The 17,325-nt window shown below is 40.3% G+C and overlaps 4 protein-coding genes across 7 annotated transcripts in view; 2 read left to right on the top strand and 2 right to left on the bottom strand.

The window, feature by feature from the left end:
* The window catches only part of LOC117579928 (venom dipeptidyl peptidase 4), a 70,034-nt gene that overhangs the window by 11,596 nt on the left and 41,113 nt on the right, over nt 1–17,325 (top strand). For 2 of the 4 annotated variants that reach the window (XM_034266075.1, XM_034266073.1), the window contains exon 1: nt 13,139–13,260. The exons of 1 other annotated variant lie outside the window; for it this stretch is intronic. The gene's annotated coding sequence lies outside the window, so the exon portion shown is untranslated. Of the gene's footprint in view, nt 1–13,138; nt 13,261–17,325 lie in introns of those variants that run through there. One more of the 4 variants, XM_034266077.1, reaches the window with a different exon arrangement.
* On the bottom strand, nt 3,660–4,433 carry LOC117579938. Its single transcript, XM_034266093.1, has one exon. The coding sequence runs from the start codon at nt 4,407–4,409 to the stop codon at nt 3,942–3,944; it is 468 nt and encodes a 155-aa protein (XP_034121984.1). The 5' UTR covers nt 4,410–4,433; the 3' UTR covers nt 3,660–3,941.
* On the bottom strand, nt 4,524–6,634 carry LOC117579942 (probable DNA double-strand break repair Rad50 ATPase). Its single transcript, XM_034266098.1, has 2 exons — nt 6,563–6,634; nt 4,524–6,479 (listed from the first exon to the last, which is right to left on the bottom strand). The coding sequence occupies exons 1-2, from the start codon at nt 6,572–6,574 to the stop codon at nt 4,524–4,526; spliced, it is 1,968 nt and encodes a 655-aa protein (XP_034121989.1). The 5' UTR covers nt 6,575–6,634.
* On the top strand, nt 11,577–12,232 carry LOC117579936. The gene has a single exon (XM_034266091.1). It carries the CDS (start codon nt 11,601–11,603, stop codon nt 12,102–12,104), a length of 504 nt encoding a protein of 167 aa, XP_034121982.1. The 5' UTR covers nt 11,577–11,600; the 3' UTR covers nt 12,105–12,232.

The following is a 17,325-nucleotide window of genomic DNA, read 5'->3' as shown; positions in this document are numbered from 1 at the left end:
ATTGAGATAGTAGTGCTTGATTGGGAAACAATAACATGGTTTATGTGCTCGTTCTGGATAAATAGAGTTTCTATAATTTATGGTAGTTTAGTTACGTAGCCAATTGTGGAACTTTCTTGCTAATATTCTAATTTGTACGTTTGTTAATATACGTAAAATATTTCATAAATGACTTCACCCGCAAGTGAATGCATTAGTCCCTAATGGTTAGTGTATTAAGCGTGCGTCATGTCAATAATATTTTATTGTTTAGGTCCCCGTATGCAAACCATATATAAACAAGTACGAACGTGTGCACATCAAACGATTTTGTCAACATTTCGGATCTATCTGAAATATATCTACATCATTTAAGGCAGGGGGAATAATATACTTTTGCGAAAGCGGGTAATAATTTAATATTTCTAGTAATACTTATTACAAAGAAATAAAATACGAATACGACAAATTTTGTTTCATGAAAATATATTCTTCTAAAAAATCGTCACTTCGCTTGTGCGTTTTCATGGATTTTCGCCGCTCGTCCAAATTTAGCTTGTAGCATGCCAATCCAATGTTAAGAGCGTTATCCATCCTATAAATGTAAAAATCAGTCCATAACTTCAAGAAAACAGAAAAGAAAACTAGAATGATTGATTAAAATACTTCCTCGTTTTTTTTTATTACATATCTCAAAAACAGTTATAATATCGGACTCACGTTGAATAAGTGACAGATACAGAGCCAGAACCGTCGCAATTAAATTCCCAAGCTTAATGTAACCTATCACAGACAGCAGACAAACTAATAACGATTCGATACACGCTGCTGGGAAAGCTGCATTTGGAAATGAGCAATAGTGAAAAATCTATAGCATTGAAAATAAAAACAAAATTGAAACTGAAGCTAACAAGACTTCGGCTGACAGGTCTCGACTGAGAAGTGTCCTGTCGTTCCATGGCTTTGAAGCTTTTGCTGCTCCTGGTGATGAAGATGACTAAGCCCAAATGGAGACCCGCACAATGGCTGTCCATCTACCAAGACTCGAGTTCTTTTTCTGAGTGAAAACTCATGGATATAATCTTCGGAAATTAGAATTTCAATCAAATCTTATATGTGTTTGAATTGCTTTATGCCTTAACGACATCGTCATCCCATTGCCATCTCCATTCTCAATCTCATCAACCGCATCATTTATATCATCGTCATCATCATTACCAGTAGATAAAAATGTATCCTTTCAGTTTATGCATTTGAAGAGCCTCGAAATAGGAAAATGGTCGAAATTGATTGATTAAATATTTATTCATACGGAAGTGCTTAGCGCGTTTGCTTCTTCCCCATTGTGGATTCATACATACATATTTATGAGCTGTGGTCGTCTCAAGGATATTGTTCAGTTTTTTCTGCCTCTCTATTTTCATTATTTACCCCCTGGCTCAGCCAATAATGTAGCTGCACGATTGAATGAATAGGTCAACTTCATAAGCATTCGAATAAAACGATATATAATATAAAGAGTTCCACATATATATAAGGTGATTGTAACGAAATATAACGAGAATGGACGTGTGAGACGCTTCTTATTCGTCAAATCTTTTATAACTGGCACTCAGTACTACATCTGTACCATAGCTGTTATTTGTCTAATTTTAAATTTTTTCTTCATTTGTCATCTACATCTACAACACTTCTCACAGCAACACGCTCCTTTACCTCGCCCCCCTTTTCTAGACCCACACACTGCAAACTCATGGCAGAGGCAGAGGCAGCGCCCGCACACAAAAAAAAATCAAATATAAGCTGCGGAACGGGGTGGGTTAATAATCGGCAGAGGCACGGCAGAGGCAGAGGCCGCATAATGCAGAAGCAGAGTGTAAATGAGCGAATGTGCAAAAAACAAATATAAGCTGCGGGATAGGGTGGATTTAGCCACTGCAAATTAATTTCTTTATTGTGGCTATAATTATGATCCAATCGGATCCCAATTTGGTTATCTGATAGATATGGTCATTCCCTATGGAATGGCGCTTAAAGTTTTCTTTTATCTTCAAAATTGTAGTTTGGGAGGTTTTCGCCCTTTTGCGGGGGCGGAAGGGGGCGTGGCTCATTTTGAAATTCACTTGTAACAGTGTGAGCATACAGAACAAGACGCTCAACAAGACGGACGTGGAGACGGACGGAGAGACATTACCGTGCTCATATCAATCGATGGCCGATCAAAGACGCAGGCCCCAAAAAGTGGCTTTATTGGGGAACTAGAAAGAACGTATAACTATATAAATAACGAGGAGGGACGTGTGAGACGCTTCGTAAGCGTTCACGAAGCAGTGAGGAATTAGAGAATGTGCAAAAAATAAGCAAAGCTGCTGGACGGGGTGGGGGGAAGCTACTGCAAATGAATATATTTTTTACGGAATTACGGAATTACGTTTTTACTTTTCTCTTATCTTATATCCTCGTCTTTGATATGTCAGAGATCTGTCTCTCTGACTCGTCTATTGATCCTGATCAAGACATATGTACATATGTATATATAAACTTATATATGTGCATCCACTTTCGTGCACAAATAAAATTAGTATACTCTATTTACTCTTCGAGTCCCTGGTATAAAAACGGAAGCTACAGCAGGTCATACCAACAATTATTATGGGTGAAAGAACGTAGATCCCATAAAGTTTTCAATTTTATGGGCTTACAACCAGTGCAGAAAATGCATTGCCATGCCATCAGAATGATGATCCAATTGAGGTAAATGAACAATTATAAAGGTGCACAATCTGAGCTCTATTTAAAGCTTCAAGAAAACTTAACTGTTTCTTCATTCAAAGCTTCAATCAGAAGAGCAAGTTTCTGGCTCATCTTTTTTGAAAGTCCCCTGTAATCCTGGGTACTCTGGACGCCTTCATTATGAAGGACCGCAACAGTCACTCAATGAACACCTTTAGAACCCAACTTTGGACCATCTCACTGCGAAAAAAATAACAGAGAACATGAATAATAATGAAAAGAAAAGTTTCGCTTTCCCCCTTCGATATTACTTTAAATATGCAAAACTTCACTGTTGTGTCCTTTCCCTATCCAGTTGTCCAGCTAGCCGACTCCCGGCTCCGGGCTTCTTGTTCCTCTAACGAAGTGCGGGGATCCCCCTTTCGAGTCAAAGTTACAGGAAACACAAAATATAATGTTGAACTTCGGCGCGCACAAATATTTTCTTACATATACACACATACCCTCGGAAGGACAGAGGAAAAACACAAAGTTGGAGGAGCGTTGCGAAAAACTTGCGTCTGTCCTGGTCCTGGTCTAGGGCCACTTTTGCATTACATTATCTCAAGTTTTGAGCTGGCAATTTCTCACATTTTCCCATATTCGTTCGCCTGTCCCAAGTATTTGTATTTACCCATTGTCGTGCACATAAACATGCAACTAACTTGTTCCATTTCCATCAACGTCCGCTGCGTCGCTGGGCCCAGCCAAAATTGAGTATTTGTTGTGACAAAGGACAGCAACAAGATTCGACATTCTATCTGTAAAATACCCTCTATTAATGTTTTGATAACATATGAAAGCACTACAACATTTACCTGCCTGGAATCAACAGCAGAAAATGGAACAATCGATATACATCTTGGGAATCTGTTTCTCGATTATTGGGAATGAAAGGAAAATCGCTGGTCCCTCCTCTTGTCTATTTCAAACATTTCACGAATACAATATACCCCTGGACCCTACGATTACCAGGTATAAAAACAGTGAAAAACTTTGCCTTATTTTCATGTCAAGCCAAATGAGTTTTGAAAGTTGCTCAACTTATCTGTCTCGTCTTATACTGACAGTAATTTTTAATAAAAGCTGCCAAGTGTCGGGAAAATGTTCAATTTTTGAGTGCTGATCACCGGCTGAATAAACTTTGATGATATGAGCAACAGCCTTCCTCAATGCCTCCCTATCCTCTATTATATTGGACACTTCTTCGTCATATTCTCCAGGTAGACTGTGATCTGATCTGGAATATTATAGTAGTTATTCCGTTGGCGATTTGACAACTCGCTTATCTGTTTGGTGAGCGACAACGTGCCTTCCAGTTCGCGCTTAAGTTTAATGCATTTCGTGTGCATATCCACATAGGAACTATTCAGTTGTTGGCCGCTTCTGGCTTCCACTGGTGTGCCCATCTCTCCCACCTCCGATTCCTTCCGCAACAAGGAGTTGCTACTCAGGTCAGAGCAGCTACTTGACTCTAGTGTAGAGACTAATCCCAAGCTGTTTACGGGAAGGGGACCCTCTACCGAATCATTGATTTTCCGGCTTAGACGATCAACGACATTCAGACAGTCCCCCAGGTCGTCCTCCAACTTCTTGCAGACTTTCAAGCCAGTCTCGAGCCCTGCTTCCTCACTGCGCAATGTTTTCAATTTAAACATTGTAGTTGTAAAATATCTGATGAATAAGTCAAGGAACAACTCAACGTGGGTTTAAATTTTGATTTCTAATAGTAAAAAAACCACAGATAGCTTTTAAATTTTTGATACAAATATTTATTCTTGAACGAATGGGGTCACCATATCAATTCCGCCAACCCAAGCCACTATCTCCGTTGTAGTAGTCACGGACTTTTTCCTCTTGCGTGTTGTTGGCCGTGTAGTTGTGGCTGTTGCGACCACTTTCTCCAGATCCTCAATGCGATCAATGAGATCATCGATCGAGTTCATGGCGCTGCACTTGGTAAGGCAACTTTTAACCTGGATCTCCAGCGTCTTCTGTTTTTCTAACGCATTATGAAGGCGTTTCTCCAGGTCATCTATGCGCTTCACTAGCTTCATGTCCTTTTCAACATCCTTTTTTAGGTCCTCGCAAACTTTCTCCAAGCGAAGCAGCCGAATCTTGAGATCTTCTGTCATGACGAACTTATCCTTGATAGTTTTTGTTAGCACCGAAATGTGACCCATTATTTTATCCAGCTGAGTTTGAAGACTCTCTATGTCTCTCGTAGAGTTGTCCAGATTCTGTTGAAGTCTGTCAATGTCCATTTGCAGGTCGCCACTTCCGCTGCCATTAACAGAGGCTTTGTGAGTTCCAAGCTTCTTTATTTTTTCAAGGGCTTCGTCCATACTTTTTCTAAGAAGCTCCGCTTTCTTTTCCAAATCACTAATGTGATCGGTGAAGGTTACATTTAGTTTGTCGACATTCAGTTTTAGTTCATCTGAATCATTTCCGATACCGTCGAGGAATTTACAGCAGTGCCTGGACCTTCCTACCTCTATGTGCAGCTTGTTCACTTGCTTTTCGAGATCCTCGACGCGTATTTTGAGCTTATCATCAGTGAGATGAGATGAGATCTCATTCTTACTGCTTTTCCCGGATGGATTCTTTCCTTTCACAGCCTGCTGAAGCAGAGTTTCTATTTTCACCAAAATTTTCCCAATATCTTGACAAGATTTTATATTCTCTTTCACGATCCCTTCCGAAGGGATCAGATCAGCAATCCTTTTGGAAAGATAATTGACTTTTTTCTTTACGGCTTCAATTCTGTTTTCTAAATCGGATGTGCCTGGGTTTGATTCATCATTCGATCTACTGCCGCACTTCTCTGCGCACATGTCAGTGGCGTTTGATATGTTCTCCGATATTTTGCTAATTGTTTTCTGGATGTCATTCAATTTGACTTCCTGATCTTTTTGTCCATCTTTTAGATCGTCTAACTTTTTTTCCAGTTCCTTGGCCTTTTCGATTCCCTCATTCTTGACTGTCGTCGCTTGTCTCTCTAAATCCTGTAATTTCTTGTCGAGTCTGGCGCAACATTTGGCGATGAAACTGTCTCCACTCTTCATTAACTGCTCTTCAAACTTTTCCAACTGTGCCCGTGAATCCTCCAGTTGCTTCTCTAGGACTGCTTCCTTTTTTTGCAGCTCCCCCATCGTCTTGCCATGCTTGCCATTCGAATTTTCCAGTTTCTTTCGTAGCTCCTCCAATTGTTTCTGTAGGTCCGCTTCCTGTTGCTTGAGGTCCTCAGCCAGCTGATCACAACAGCTCTTTAAGTTCCGGCGTATGAGTTTTCCCATCTGGTTCAGAATGTTGTCCAGGTCCTGTCCCAACTCACCGCTTGACTTAAGGGAACTGCCTTGCACCTGCAGCTTCTCCGAAATACCTTTGTGTTTGGCTATGCCGTTTAAATACACCATAATCTTGTCCATAGTAGCTTTTTCGTAGAAGCAGCAGCGCTCGATCGGCGCGGTGTCATTGAGAGCGAGGAGCAGTTGGCCCAGGTGCTGATTGAACCGCGTAAGTTTCCCGGTCACCACCACGCGGTGATTAATCCACCTTGCTATCTGGCTAAAATCATGGCACTCCTTTTCCACCGTTCTGCTAGTGATTCCCTGCATCCAGCTGGAACTGTCGGCATAGCCAGAGAATATTCCTCTCTCGTTAGTGCTTTGGTGTTCGCCAGAGCTCGCCTCCGCAATTGCTGATAGGAGAAGCAGCAGCGACGAAATCTGTGCATGACATTGGCAGTTTTTAATGAGCTTCTCACACTCTCTCTGTCCACCTAGACACCTGCACGATTCATTGAACTCACCTTTGGTTTCATTTCTGTCACGTTTGTTGCGGTCCACGTTGCTGTTCCACCGGTCTACCAAGTTTAACTAACAGCCACGCATCTACAGCAAAAAGCCTAGGTTCTCTTGGAGTGGAGCCCCCCAATCGATTTTCATGGTGCGCTTATTGACAAAGAACGGGGAGGTTGAACAATTGAACATTAGAATTTATCCAAGTAACATTAGAAACCAAAACAGCCTAATCCAGACAACCGAAAGTCAATTAAACAGGAAAAGCAGTTGACGAGAACATGTCTACACACGTATTACGTCGGAAATTTTTCCGAAGAACCCAACTCAAAACTCAAGACACTCCAAAGATCCTCGCGAATCTTATTCCAGACTATAAATAGCGTTTGAAAATTGAAGGATAAATTATGTGGTCAACCCAATGCAATTCCAAATTCCCAGAGCAGCATTTACTCGTTATCATCGAACAGGGTGTGGGTCCTGTGCCCCTTGAAGCAGATCCCCATAATGGAACCCCAAACCCAAACTCTAAATCGTCCCCAGACCAACATACATATGTACATATATCTCTTGCGTTTCCTGCTGGCATCCCGACTCTGCTCTGTTCCCGAGAGCGAGGAAATAGACAAAAATTTCAGCTACGCAAACATGGCTAGTAAACCGAAAAAGAGAAGTACAAAAATTAAATTGCAAAGCGGGAAAACCCCTGCAAAGTGGGGAAAGCGAAACTGAAATCACAGCAAAAGTTGGAAATAAAAGTGAAATATACTTTTGCGCTGCGGTCTGAGAAACATACGAGCACGAATACCACAGCAGGGGAGGCAATCCGAAATGATTTTTGCTCAAGGTGTTTGCTCAGCCATCGAGGCAGGCAGAGATATTAGTTTAATTAGTAGACGATTCGCGCAACGTGGTGTATGCGGTCTGCGTCATCGCACAGACACGTGCCGCAGAATTGAAGAAGCGGAAACCTGCAAAACCACCAAAAAAGCAATCGAACTTTTCGTGCTTGACTTGCGATGGCTGCGAAGTGACACTGAAACGGGCACGGATATGGATGTCTGCGACAACCAGAAGGAAGTTTCCGCGAGACAGCAGAGACAGATGCAAATGGTAGGTGCTATGCCTTGGGAAAGCCAAGGGAAACTTTTGCAAGTAATTGGCTTAATTGTGTCGAGTTCCTACCAGCGAATATTGGCATGCCTGTAGAAGGACAGTTAATACTCGTTGTCGAGATAATGATTAAAGTTCAAGGAAATTTCCGGAATGCCATCCAAGGTTTATTCCCCTAAGAAGCTTTAAGGAAAACGTTTTTCCATGCCTTTAATCGTCCACAACCTACTCTGGTTCCGAAAAATAATTGAAAATACTCACTCGAGCGTAAAATGTTCATAAAAATAGTAGGAACGTTAGTGAGACGCTCCGTACGCGTCACAACTTTATGTACCTTATTTTTATACCTGGCACTCCAAGAGTAAATAGGGTATATTGTATTTGTGCACAAATTGGATGTATGTAACGCACAGAAGGAATCGTTTCCGATCCCATCAAGTATATATATTCTTTATCAGCATCAATAGCAGAGTCGATATAGCCATGTCTGTCTGTCCGTCCGTCTGTCTGCTTTATCTTCAAAATTGTGCCTGTGGGAGATTTTCGCCCTTTGTGGGGGCGTTTCAGTGGAAGCATACTGTAGTCTGGTGGCTCTAGGTCTTATAGTCTCTGAGAACTAGCCGACAAACAAGACGGATAGCCGAACAGACAGACATGGCTCTATCTGCTCAGCTATTGATGCTGATCAAGAATACGTATATATACTTTATGGGGTCGGAAACGTCTCCTTCCCTGTGTTACAAACATCCGTTATTCCCCACAAATACAATATACCCTATTTACTCTTCGAGTACCGAGTATACAAATTGTCGTCAGACCATTCCTAAGCTGCATATCTTTCATAAAAAGTGGGTTTGGGTCCTTGAGGAAAAATCGTGTCGGGTAGTGTAATCATTTATTTTAATTGTATTCTATTTTGAATAATGCTACAAAATAAGAAAAAGCATCTCAGACCCCATGCAAATAGTCATCTTTATTAATGTTCAGCGATTGTATTCGTATGAAAAAGGTAATTATACCCGGTACTCGAAGAGTAAATAGGGTATATGGTACGTCTGTACGTCTGTCCGTCCGTCTTGTTGAGCGCCTGGATCTCAGAGACTATAAAAGCTAGAGCCACCAAATTTTGCATCCAGATCTCTGTATGTTCTCACACTGTTACAAGTGTATTTCAAAAATGAGACCCCCCCCCCCACGCAAAATGGCGAAAACCTCCCAAATCTAAAATTTTGAAGATAAAAGAAAACTAAAAACGCCATTCCGTAGGAAATGGCCATATTTATCAGATCACCAAATTAGGATCCGATTGGATCATTATTATAGCCAGAATGAATAAATTAATTTGCAGTGGCTAAACCCACCCTGTCCAGCAGCTTTTGTTGTTATTTTTACATTCTCTCATTCACACTCTGCTTCTGCTTCACTCGGCCTCTGCCTCTGCCGTCCCTCTACATCTGCCTCTGCCGACTTTCAACCCACCCCGTCTCGCAGCTTATATTTGTTTTTTTGTTGTTGTTGTGTGCGGACGGTGCCTCTGCCTCTGCCTCGAGTCTGCAGTGTGTGGGTCTAGGGAAGGGCGGCGAGCTAACGGAGCGTGTTGGTGTGAGAAGTGTTGTAGATGACAGATGAAGAAAAAATTTAAAATTTTACAAAACACCGCTAAGGTGCAGATGTAGTACTGAGTGCAGGGTATAAAAGTCGTGACGCGTAAGAAGCGTCTCACACGTCCCTTCTCGATTTATTTAGTTTTAGTAGTATTATTTACAATTATAATGTAACCAACAAATTAGTTATATAGTCGTACCCAAAGTATGTAGCTGTTCGGTTCACCTATTTGAGCCCGTATCTGTTTTGACATTTAGCCTTTAGTGTTCGGTGTTCGTCATCTAGTATGCTGCATATGTTGAAAAAGGCTACCTTGATTGAATACAAAAATTAAATAAAACAACGAAAACCTAACCGAACTTGTTAAGCAAATACCCTTTAGTCGCACATCAATTTCAAACTGTGCTGCTAGAGTCACTGGAAGAGAGAATGGTTTTATTCTAGCATTCAGCATTTCTAGGGCCAATTTCAGCCTGATTTAAATTGCGCTTTACGTTTTGCTTTTGCGTATTAGAGAAAACGTATACAGTCTATTTACAACGAATGGACGACATTTACAAATTAAAAGCTTGAAGATGTCAAAATGTCGAATAACAATTAATGGAGAGAAAAATATTAGATGACAGTAAGAGTAGACAATTTTTCAACAGAATGTGGACTTTTCCACCATATTTTCAGTTTGAATTGATGTGCATAATACAACCTCCATCTACTCAAACCTAAAATGTATGTCCTTTATATATGTACATACATATGTCATGCCAACCAGTGGAAAATATCTAAGGCATGTCGGTTAACGTTTACTACTATAATAAAAAACACATATTTCTAAAAAATATGGTTTATCTGTTATATGCATGCATGTACAAACTTTCGACACCACCTAGAAAAGGGAGAGAAAACTGTGGAAAACTTCCAAATCTTTTTACTTTGCGTACCAGCTCATGGGTAGGTGTGTGTGCACTCATGCATAGGAATAAGCTGATAAAGCCCTGACAATTGTGCCATCGAGTAGCATTTTAGTTTCGGGATTCGACTTAATGCCTCTTGACTTAAATTTGCAAAGTCGGCTTAGAAGCGTCGTTAAAGAAGAATGATGGAATGGAAAATTTATAAAATGTACCATTTAGTTTTTGAAAGATTTTAATTACTGAAACAAAAATGGCAGCCAAATTAATGATGACAAAAGCATGTTAAAATTTATTTTTGTTATGCCTCGAAGAGGCTAACAGGGAATATTGTATTTGTGGTGAAGAGTGGATGTGTACATACATATGTAACACGTTTCTGTCTATGTCCGTCTGCCGGTCCGTCTTGTTTGTCGCCTGCGTATCAGAAACTATAAGAGCCAGAGTCACCAAATTGTTGCATCGAGAAGGGGCGAAAATCAGCTACATCCATAATTTTGAAGATAGGACCAAGCTAAAAACGCAGTAGAAAATGGCCATATCTTTCGTCCCTGAAAAACGAAATTAATGTCCAGTGCCTACCCCCACCCCTTCCAGCAGCTTTGTTTATTTTTGGTAGCACACTCTGCCTCGTGAAGTGTTTGGCTCAGGGGGAGGGGCGAGCTGAAAGAGCGTGTTGGTGAGAGAAGGGATGTTATTGATTATGTAGATGACAGATGTAGACAAAATTTAAAATTCGAAAAAATCATAAGATTACATTGTTTACATGCATACTAGCAAATGTATGTATCACGTTAAGGTTACATGCAAAAAGATTCACATATAAATATACTGACTGAGTACCGGGTATAAAATTTGTAATGCGTTCCAGCGTCTCATAACGTTCCTCCTCGTTTTGAGTGGGAGGTCGGCGGTGTGCTTCAAGAGCTCTGACCAATTAACATGTCTTTTTTCCCCCATTATAGATGAAGGGAATGTGGGAATGTGGCCCGGTAATCCCTATGGTTGGTCGTCATTCTGCTTAAACTCTTAACCCGTACTAAAGGACACGCTGGTGCCCACAGGACGTTCAATTATGAATGCACCACCAAGCAGAAGCCCAAAGCAACTGTGCTGTCAAAGAAGTGTCCTTCCTGTGGGGTACGGTCCCTCGGCCTCTTAAGTAGCATAGGCTAATGACGACTATGATTATTGCGACATTGATTTTTCGTCTGGCGGGGCACGGTAAGGAGCAGTGGAGGTGGGTGCCCGTGGGAAACTGTCATAATGTTTAATGCATAAGCCTGCTAATCGGCTTACTCAGTTAATTATTGTACTTGATGACAATCAAATAATTGAGCAACAAACACAGCAGGCTACAGTTTCACCTTCTCACCTCCATCAGTACTAGCCCCAGCTCGTACGGACTTGGATATACTCGTACATGTATATGAAAATATTATTTAAGCAAGTACACATGATGTATATGAATACCAGCCACCGCTGCATGATACTGGAATGTCTTCGGGAGAATGCCGCCAACATGCGGATTGAACATCAGGCACTGTGCGACCGCATCAGAATTGCCTTGCAGACTTCCCGCGATAGTCTCCGGCGAATCGAAAGCATGAACCACCAGCTACAGGAGATAAAGGTTACTGTTCGCAATGCATTGGCCTCAATCAGTCAGGCAGAGCCAGCCGATGTGGAATATGTAGTCCGCGATATATACAATGTATTGGCAGATAATGTGGCTGCTTTACTATCAAACTCAGTGTTCGAATCTGTCGCTCACTGTCTGCACACGGTCCCTGACTCAAAAACCATTGAATCATACGATGGCGCGATCATCACATTAAACAATTATCCAGTTCCGGAGAGAGTTTCCGATTCAGACTCGGAACCTCAGTCTACTGCAGAGTCTTCTGCTGAATTTCCACCTGCATAGACGCTGTTACACCATTGAAAGACATTCAGTAACTACAGTGACAGTGGCCAATACCAACCTGATTAGCTGACACCATGCACACAGTGGATTCAAATTTGTGTTATTTATTTCGTTTTGATTTGAATTAAAACCTGGACCTCGTCCAAAGCTGCTGTACCAGAAACTAATATGGATTAGAAGAAGAAAATATTCTTTAAAATTATCCTTAATTTCTGCCCAAATGTACTTTATTTCCAGATTTGTATCACAAACAAGTAATTAGACAAATACACTTAATACCCATTTAGATTATTAATGGGATATCAAGCTACACATAACGTAACTATATGTACAGCTCTGCGCTGGTATCTCCATCGTAAAAGTATTGTCACAACTGGACGAGACGGAAAAGAGCTGGGAGCTGGGGGCTAAGACAAACCCATTTGTGTGTTTGGGCTTTCCGAACGATTTGTCGTTGATTTTCCCTCGCGCATACACACACTCCAGCACACTACACTTATACGTACATACACTGTATATGTGCACATCTCCCATACGCAGAGGTGACCCTAAGAGGAGTATGGTCGCGCACTCTTACCGACGCTAAACGACCAGAAGAGCAACCTGTTGCGCGCCCACTCTCTCTCACTCTCTCTCCCTCTCTTTCGCTCTCTCTATGTCTATCTCACTCTCTCTGGTCGTTAGCTGTTCTGTTTTGCTATGCTCTTTCGCCGGCTTTCCACTCACGTCAGGTTTCGCTCTGAGCCGATTCCGTTCGTTTCCGCCATGAAGTAACTATAAGGAGGTCTTGTCGGCAAAAATTAGGGAGGCTGACAATGCTGTCAATAAGTGCAAGTGAAAGGGCTCTCGCTGTCAGTGTGAGTGAAACGACAATGGAGTGAGCGCCCAACCTTTCGCGTCGGCAAGCAAACGAGCACTGAAAATTAGGAAATGCGACGAATAACTCTGCCGTCGACGAGACCTTCTTATATAGTTGCTTCATGGGCTCCGCCAGCTCTGGCTAAATGCTCTGCCGTTCTCCAGCTGGGGCTAAATATTCAGTTGCCGCTTGACTGTCGCCACGTTCGTAACGTTTCGTTTTCGGTTCGGACTTGCTTTCGCTTCGAGAAAATCTCCTCCGCGGAAGTCAGTTTCGTGTGTGAGTGTGGGAATATCTGTAAGTTCGCCCTCGCTTGTCTCAATCAGCCTCAGATACAAGATGGATAGTCATTGCATCGACTCGACCTATTGGAATTTTGAGAGGCATTTCTCTGCAATTGCCGCCATACAATCATCGAGTTATCTATCAATCTATCTCTCTGGGTGTCTGATTCAGTTCCCATATTTGTGTCTGTGTTCTGCAATCCCCATTTCGACTCTGCGACATCAACCGTAATCAAATTTCGGCTAGCAATAATTCCGATTTCGTTCTCAGCCGGAAGACGTGCTCACCGCCGTTGTGTCTGCAGAACAAAAATAGGCAGAGAAAAGCCAACTAAAGAGCCAAAAACGAAACAGCATCAACTACATCACAGCAGTAATATATTTTGTTGTAGCCGCATTTCTTGCTTATATAGAAACAACATCAGCGACAGAAAAGGCAAAAAAGTACGAATGCAAGCGAAGACTTTAGCTGTCGAGTGTTATGAAGTAGTCAGAGACTTGGCTTGTGCCTGTCTAAACAAAACGTAGTACATATATGTATACTTTTATAGCACAAAGCAAATACATACATAGTATACATACATATGTACATATTTACATATGTACATGAAAGAGCATTTCCTTGGCTTCCTGCCGAAATCACAAAATGATGCATTAACCTAATTGGAAAAGCTCTGCTTTTCTGCTAGCCAGAGTCACAAAGAGCCTTTAAGAAGTGATAAAGGAATGAACAAATTCCAGATAATAATACCATAAGTGACAACCTAAAAGAAAAGCCATTTGAATAAATAAATATATGTTTATTGAAAAGTTACTCTGAATACTATATTTTCTGGAAAACGACGGTATGCCTTTAGGCTGTAAAGACTTTATAAATAAATCACTAAATAAATCCAAAAATCGAGACCTATAATTGACTAAATGATATTAGTTATAAAATTAAACAGACCATTAATAATATGAAAATAAAAGTGAAAAATAACCAATTATGTGTTAATGTATTTTCAAATACTGAAATATTTTATTATTGAAATGGTGCTTGTTAATTCATCCATAACGTTGAGGCAAAATTTTTAATATTTACACCAAATAAAAAAAACAATAACAAAGAAATATATCGGTAAAAGAATTTTTGGATGGCCATGAAAAGAAAAAAGAAAGGTCGAAACCAAACAATCTTAGTGCGAATCAGGAGGAGAGATAAGGTCACTAATAAGTTGTTAAAATGAATTCTAAGGAATACCTGTTTTAAAAGAGGAAGGGAGACCTCACAATGTTCACAAATAATTGAAAAATATAATTCCGTGATGCTTTCAGCATGCAAATTCGAGTATTTATGTGAATGCGGTAGCGAGCGGGCATTCAACCAGCTGTCCACGAAATCTAGGCCGTTTAAATTGCTCTGTATATGCACACCCAAATTATACACACATTCACAAACTATTTTTAGCACTGTGTTCCATAGATACAAACTGCTTGGCGTGTGAGTAATATTCCAAAAACCGATTGATAAAAACTCAGCATTGAATTTATAGAATTGTAGAATTTATAGAATTTTGAGAAGAAAACGTTAACCGCACTGTGCGGAATTCAGAGTTTCTATATCATTCGGCAGATAACACTACTCGACAAAATCGACAATGACAATATCGGGCATTAAAATTGTTTAAAGAATTATATTTTTTTTCTATGGTATTTTTTTTAAGGGTTTTTCAGAGATTGTGGTGTGTTTTTTTACATAATTTAAGTTTCTTTGATCTGGTTGCAAAGAACTTTGTTTATCTAAAAAGCAGATTGATTCCGATAAAAAAGATACCGTCTGGAAAATATTAAGCTTTAAAATGCAAAAATGTTGATTTTTGTGACGTATTTTTAACAATATGTCGAATTTAAAAACATAGTAAAAGTCGGAAAAAAGCTTTTTTTTTTTTGACGCTCCGGCGTTTCTCTATAGAATTTTATGATATATACCTTAAACGACGCCCAATTAACGCAACTGTACATTATTTTTCGACGTTAAGTTTTTAAAGTCAAAATTTCAAAGTATAATATTTTCCAGGTAAAAAACCTAAAACCAAAAAGTGTTTGGGTCTACTTTTTAACTGCATCAATCAGCTTTTCAGATAAGTTCTTTATTACCAGATCTTAGATACTTACCTTATGTGAAACAACAACCCGCCACCTCTGTAAAATGCACTGTAAAAAACATATCAGATTTAAAAACATATTTAAAACAAAAGTTCTGCAATAGAAAAACAAGTAATTGTCATTAGACCATTTTTAAGCTCCATATCTTTCATAAAAGGTGGGTTTGGTTCATTAAGTAAAAATCGTTTCGGGTAGTGTAATCTACGCTTGCTCTAAAAATCCCACTAGGGAAAGAATTACCCTGCCAAAAAAAAAACTGAACAACAAAAGGGGAATCATACAAAAGACAACCGAATCAACAAAAAGCCAACTGCAAACACATATACTATATGGACCGGTGGAGTTTCATTCAAATCTTATAAAAAAAAAGTTGTATTAGTTTTATTTTTGCATTCATTTGTTTGCACTCTCGTGTTCTGGGTTTAGCAGGAAAAAAAACTATTGAAATTAAATATAATTGAATTAAAGCGAGGTTTTAAAAGTTTTGTATTGAAAAAAGTCTAAAACGAGAAGGGACGTGTGAGACGCTTCTTACGCGTCACAACTTTTATACCCGGCACTCAGGACTACATCTGCACCTTAGCGGTTATTTGTCAAATTTTACATTTTTTCTTCATCTGTCATCTACATCTACATCACTTCTCACACCATCACGCACCGTTAGCTCGCCGCCCTTCCCTAGACCCACACACTGCAGACTCGAGGCAGAGGCACCGTCCGCACACAACAAAAAAACAAATATTAGCTGCGGGACGGGGTGGGTTAAAAGTCGGAACAGGCATCGGCAGGGACAGGGCAGAGGCAAGGGCCGAGTGAAGCAGAAGCAGAGTGTGAATGAGAGAATGTAAAAAGAGCAACAAAAGCTGCGGGACAGGGTGGGTTTAGCCAATGGAAATAAATTTCTCCATTGTGGCTATAATAATGATCCGATCGGATCCCAATTTGGTGATCTGATAGATATGGCCATTTCCTACGGAATGGCGTTTTTAGTTTTCTTTTATCTTCAAAACTGTAGATTTGGGAGGTTTTCGCTCTTTTTCGGAGGCGGAAATGGGCGTGGCTCATTTTTTAAATACACTGGTTTCAGTGTGAGCATACAGCAGTCCGGAGCCAAAATTTGGTGGCTCTAGCTCTTATAGTCTCTTAGAACTAGCCGACAAACAAGACGTACAGTGGGACAGACGGACAGACAGACATGGCTCTATCGACTCGGCTATTGATGCTGATCAAGAATATACATACTTTATGGGGTCGGAAACGTTTCCTTCTGTGCGTTACATACAACCGTTATTCCCCACAAATACAATATCCCCTATTTACTCTTCGAGTACCGGGTATAAAAATCGTTTGGAAAAATGAATCAAAGTCATGGGGCTACAATTATATTTTATATCTATGCATTTATCGGCAACACAACAAAATAATTAATGGGGCGAAGCTATTTGAAGCCTTGACAATAGTTACCTAAATTCACTCATATATACATATGTTAATACATATACATATATGTTCAAAAATGGGAAGCGTGAAGTGTTACAATAACTAAAACTAAGTCCCGGTTCATCGGCTCATCACTTTAAAGGGAAATCAATCCAATTTTAGCAAAAAATGCATTAAAGAAAAGCAGCTAAAACAATAACAGACTGGCACAGGGCAGGACGGAAACTTAAGAGATTTATGCCTTTGCTGGTCCTCGTTCTGTAAGCTTAATTAACAATAGAATCTTGGCTGGGATGGAAATTTTCGGGGGTGTGGATGGTTGTATCAGATACGCCTGGCGGCGCTTCAGCTCGAGTGAGGCTGTTACACTTTTCACTCCCTCTCAGGCCACTCTTTGGGAAGTTCTCCTTAGGCTTAAACATTTTGAGCATCGGATTGTCAAAATATTATACAGAGATAATAAAGGATATGACTTAAATGTTGCAAAGAA

Source organism: Drosophila guanche, unplaced genomic scaffold (assembly GCF_900245975.1).
Source record: "Drosophila guanche unplaced genomic scaffold, DGUA_6, whole genome shotgun sequence".
Classification (NCBI taxonomy): Eukaryota; Metazoa; Arthropoda; class Insecta; order Diptera; family Drosophilidae; genus Drosophila; species Drosophila guanche.
This window is presented reverse-complemented; position numbering and strand designations above follow the sequence as displayed.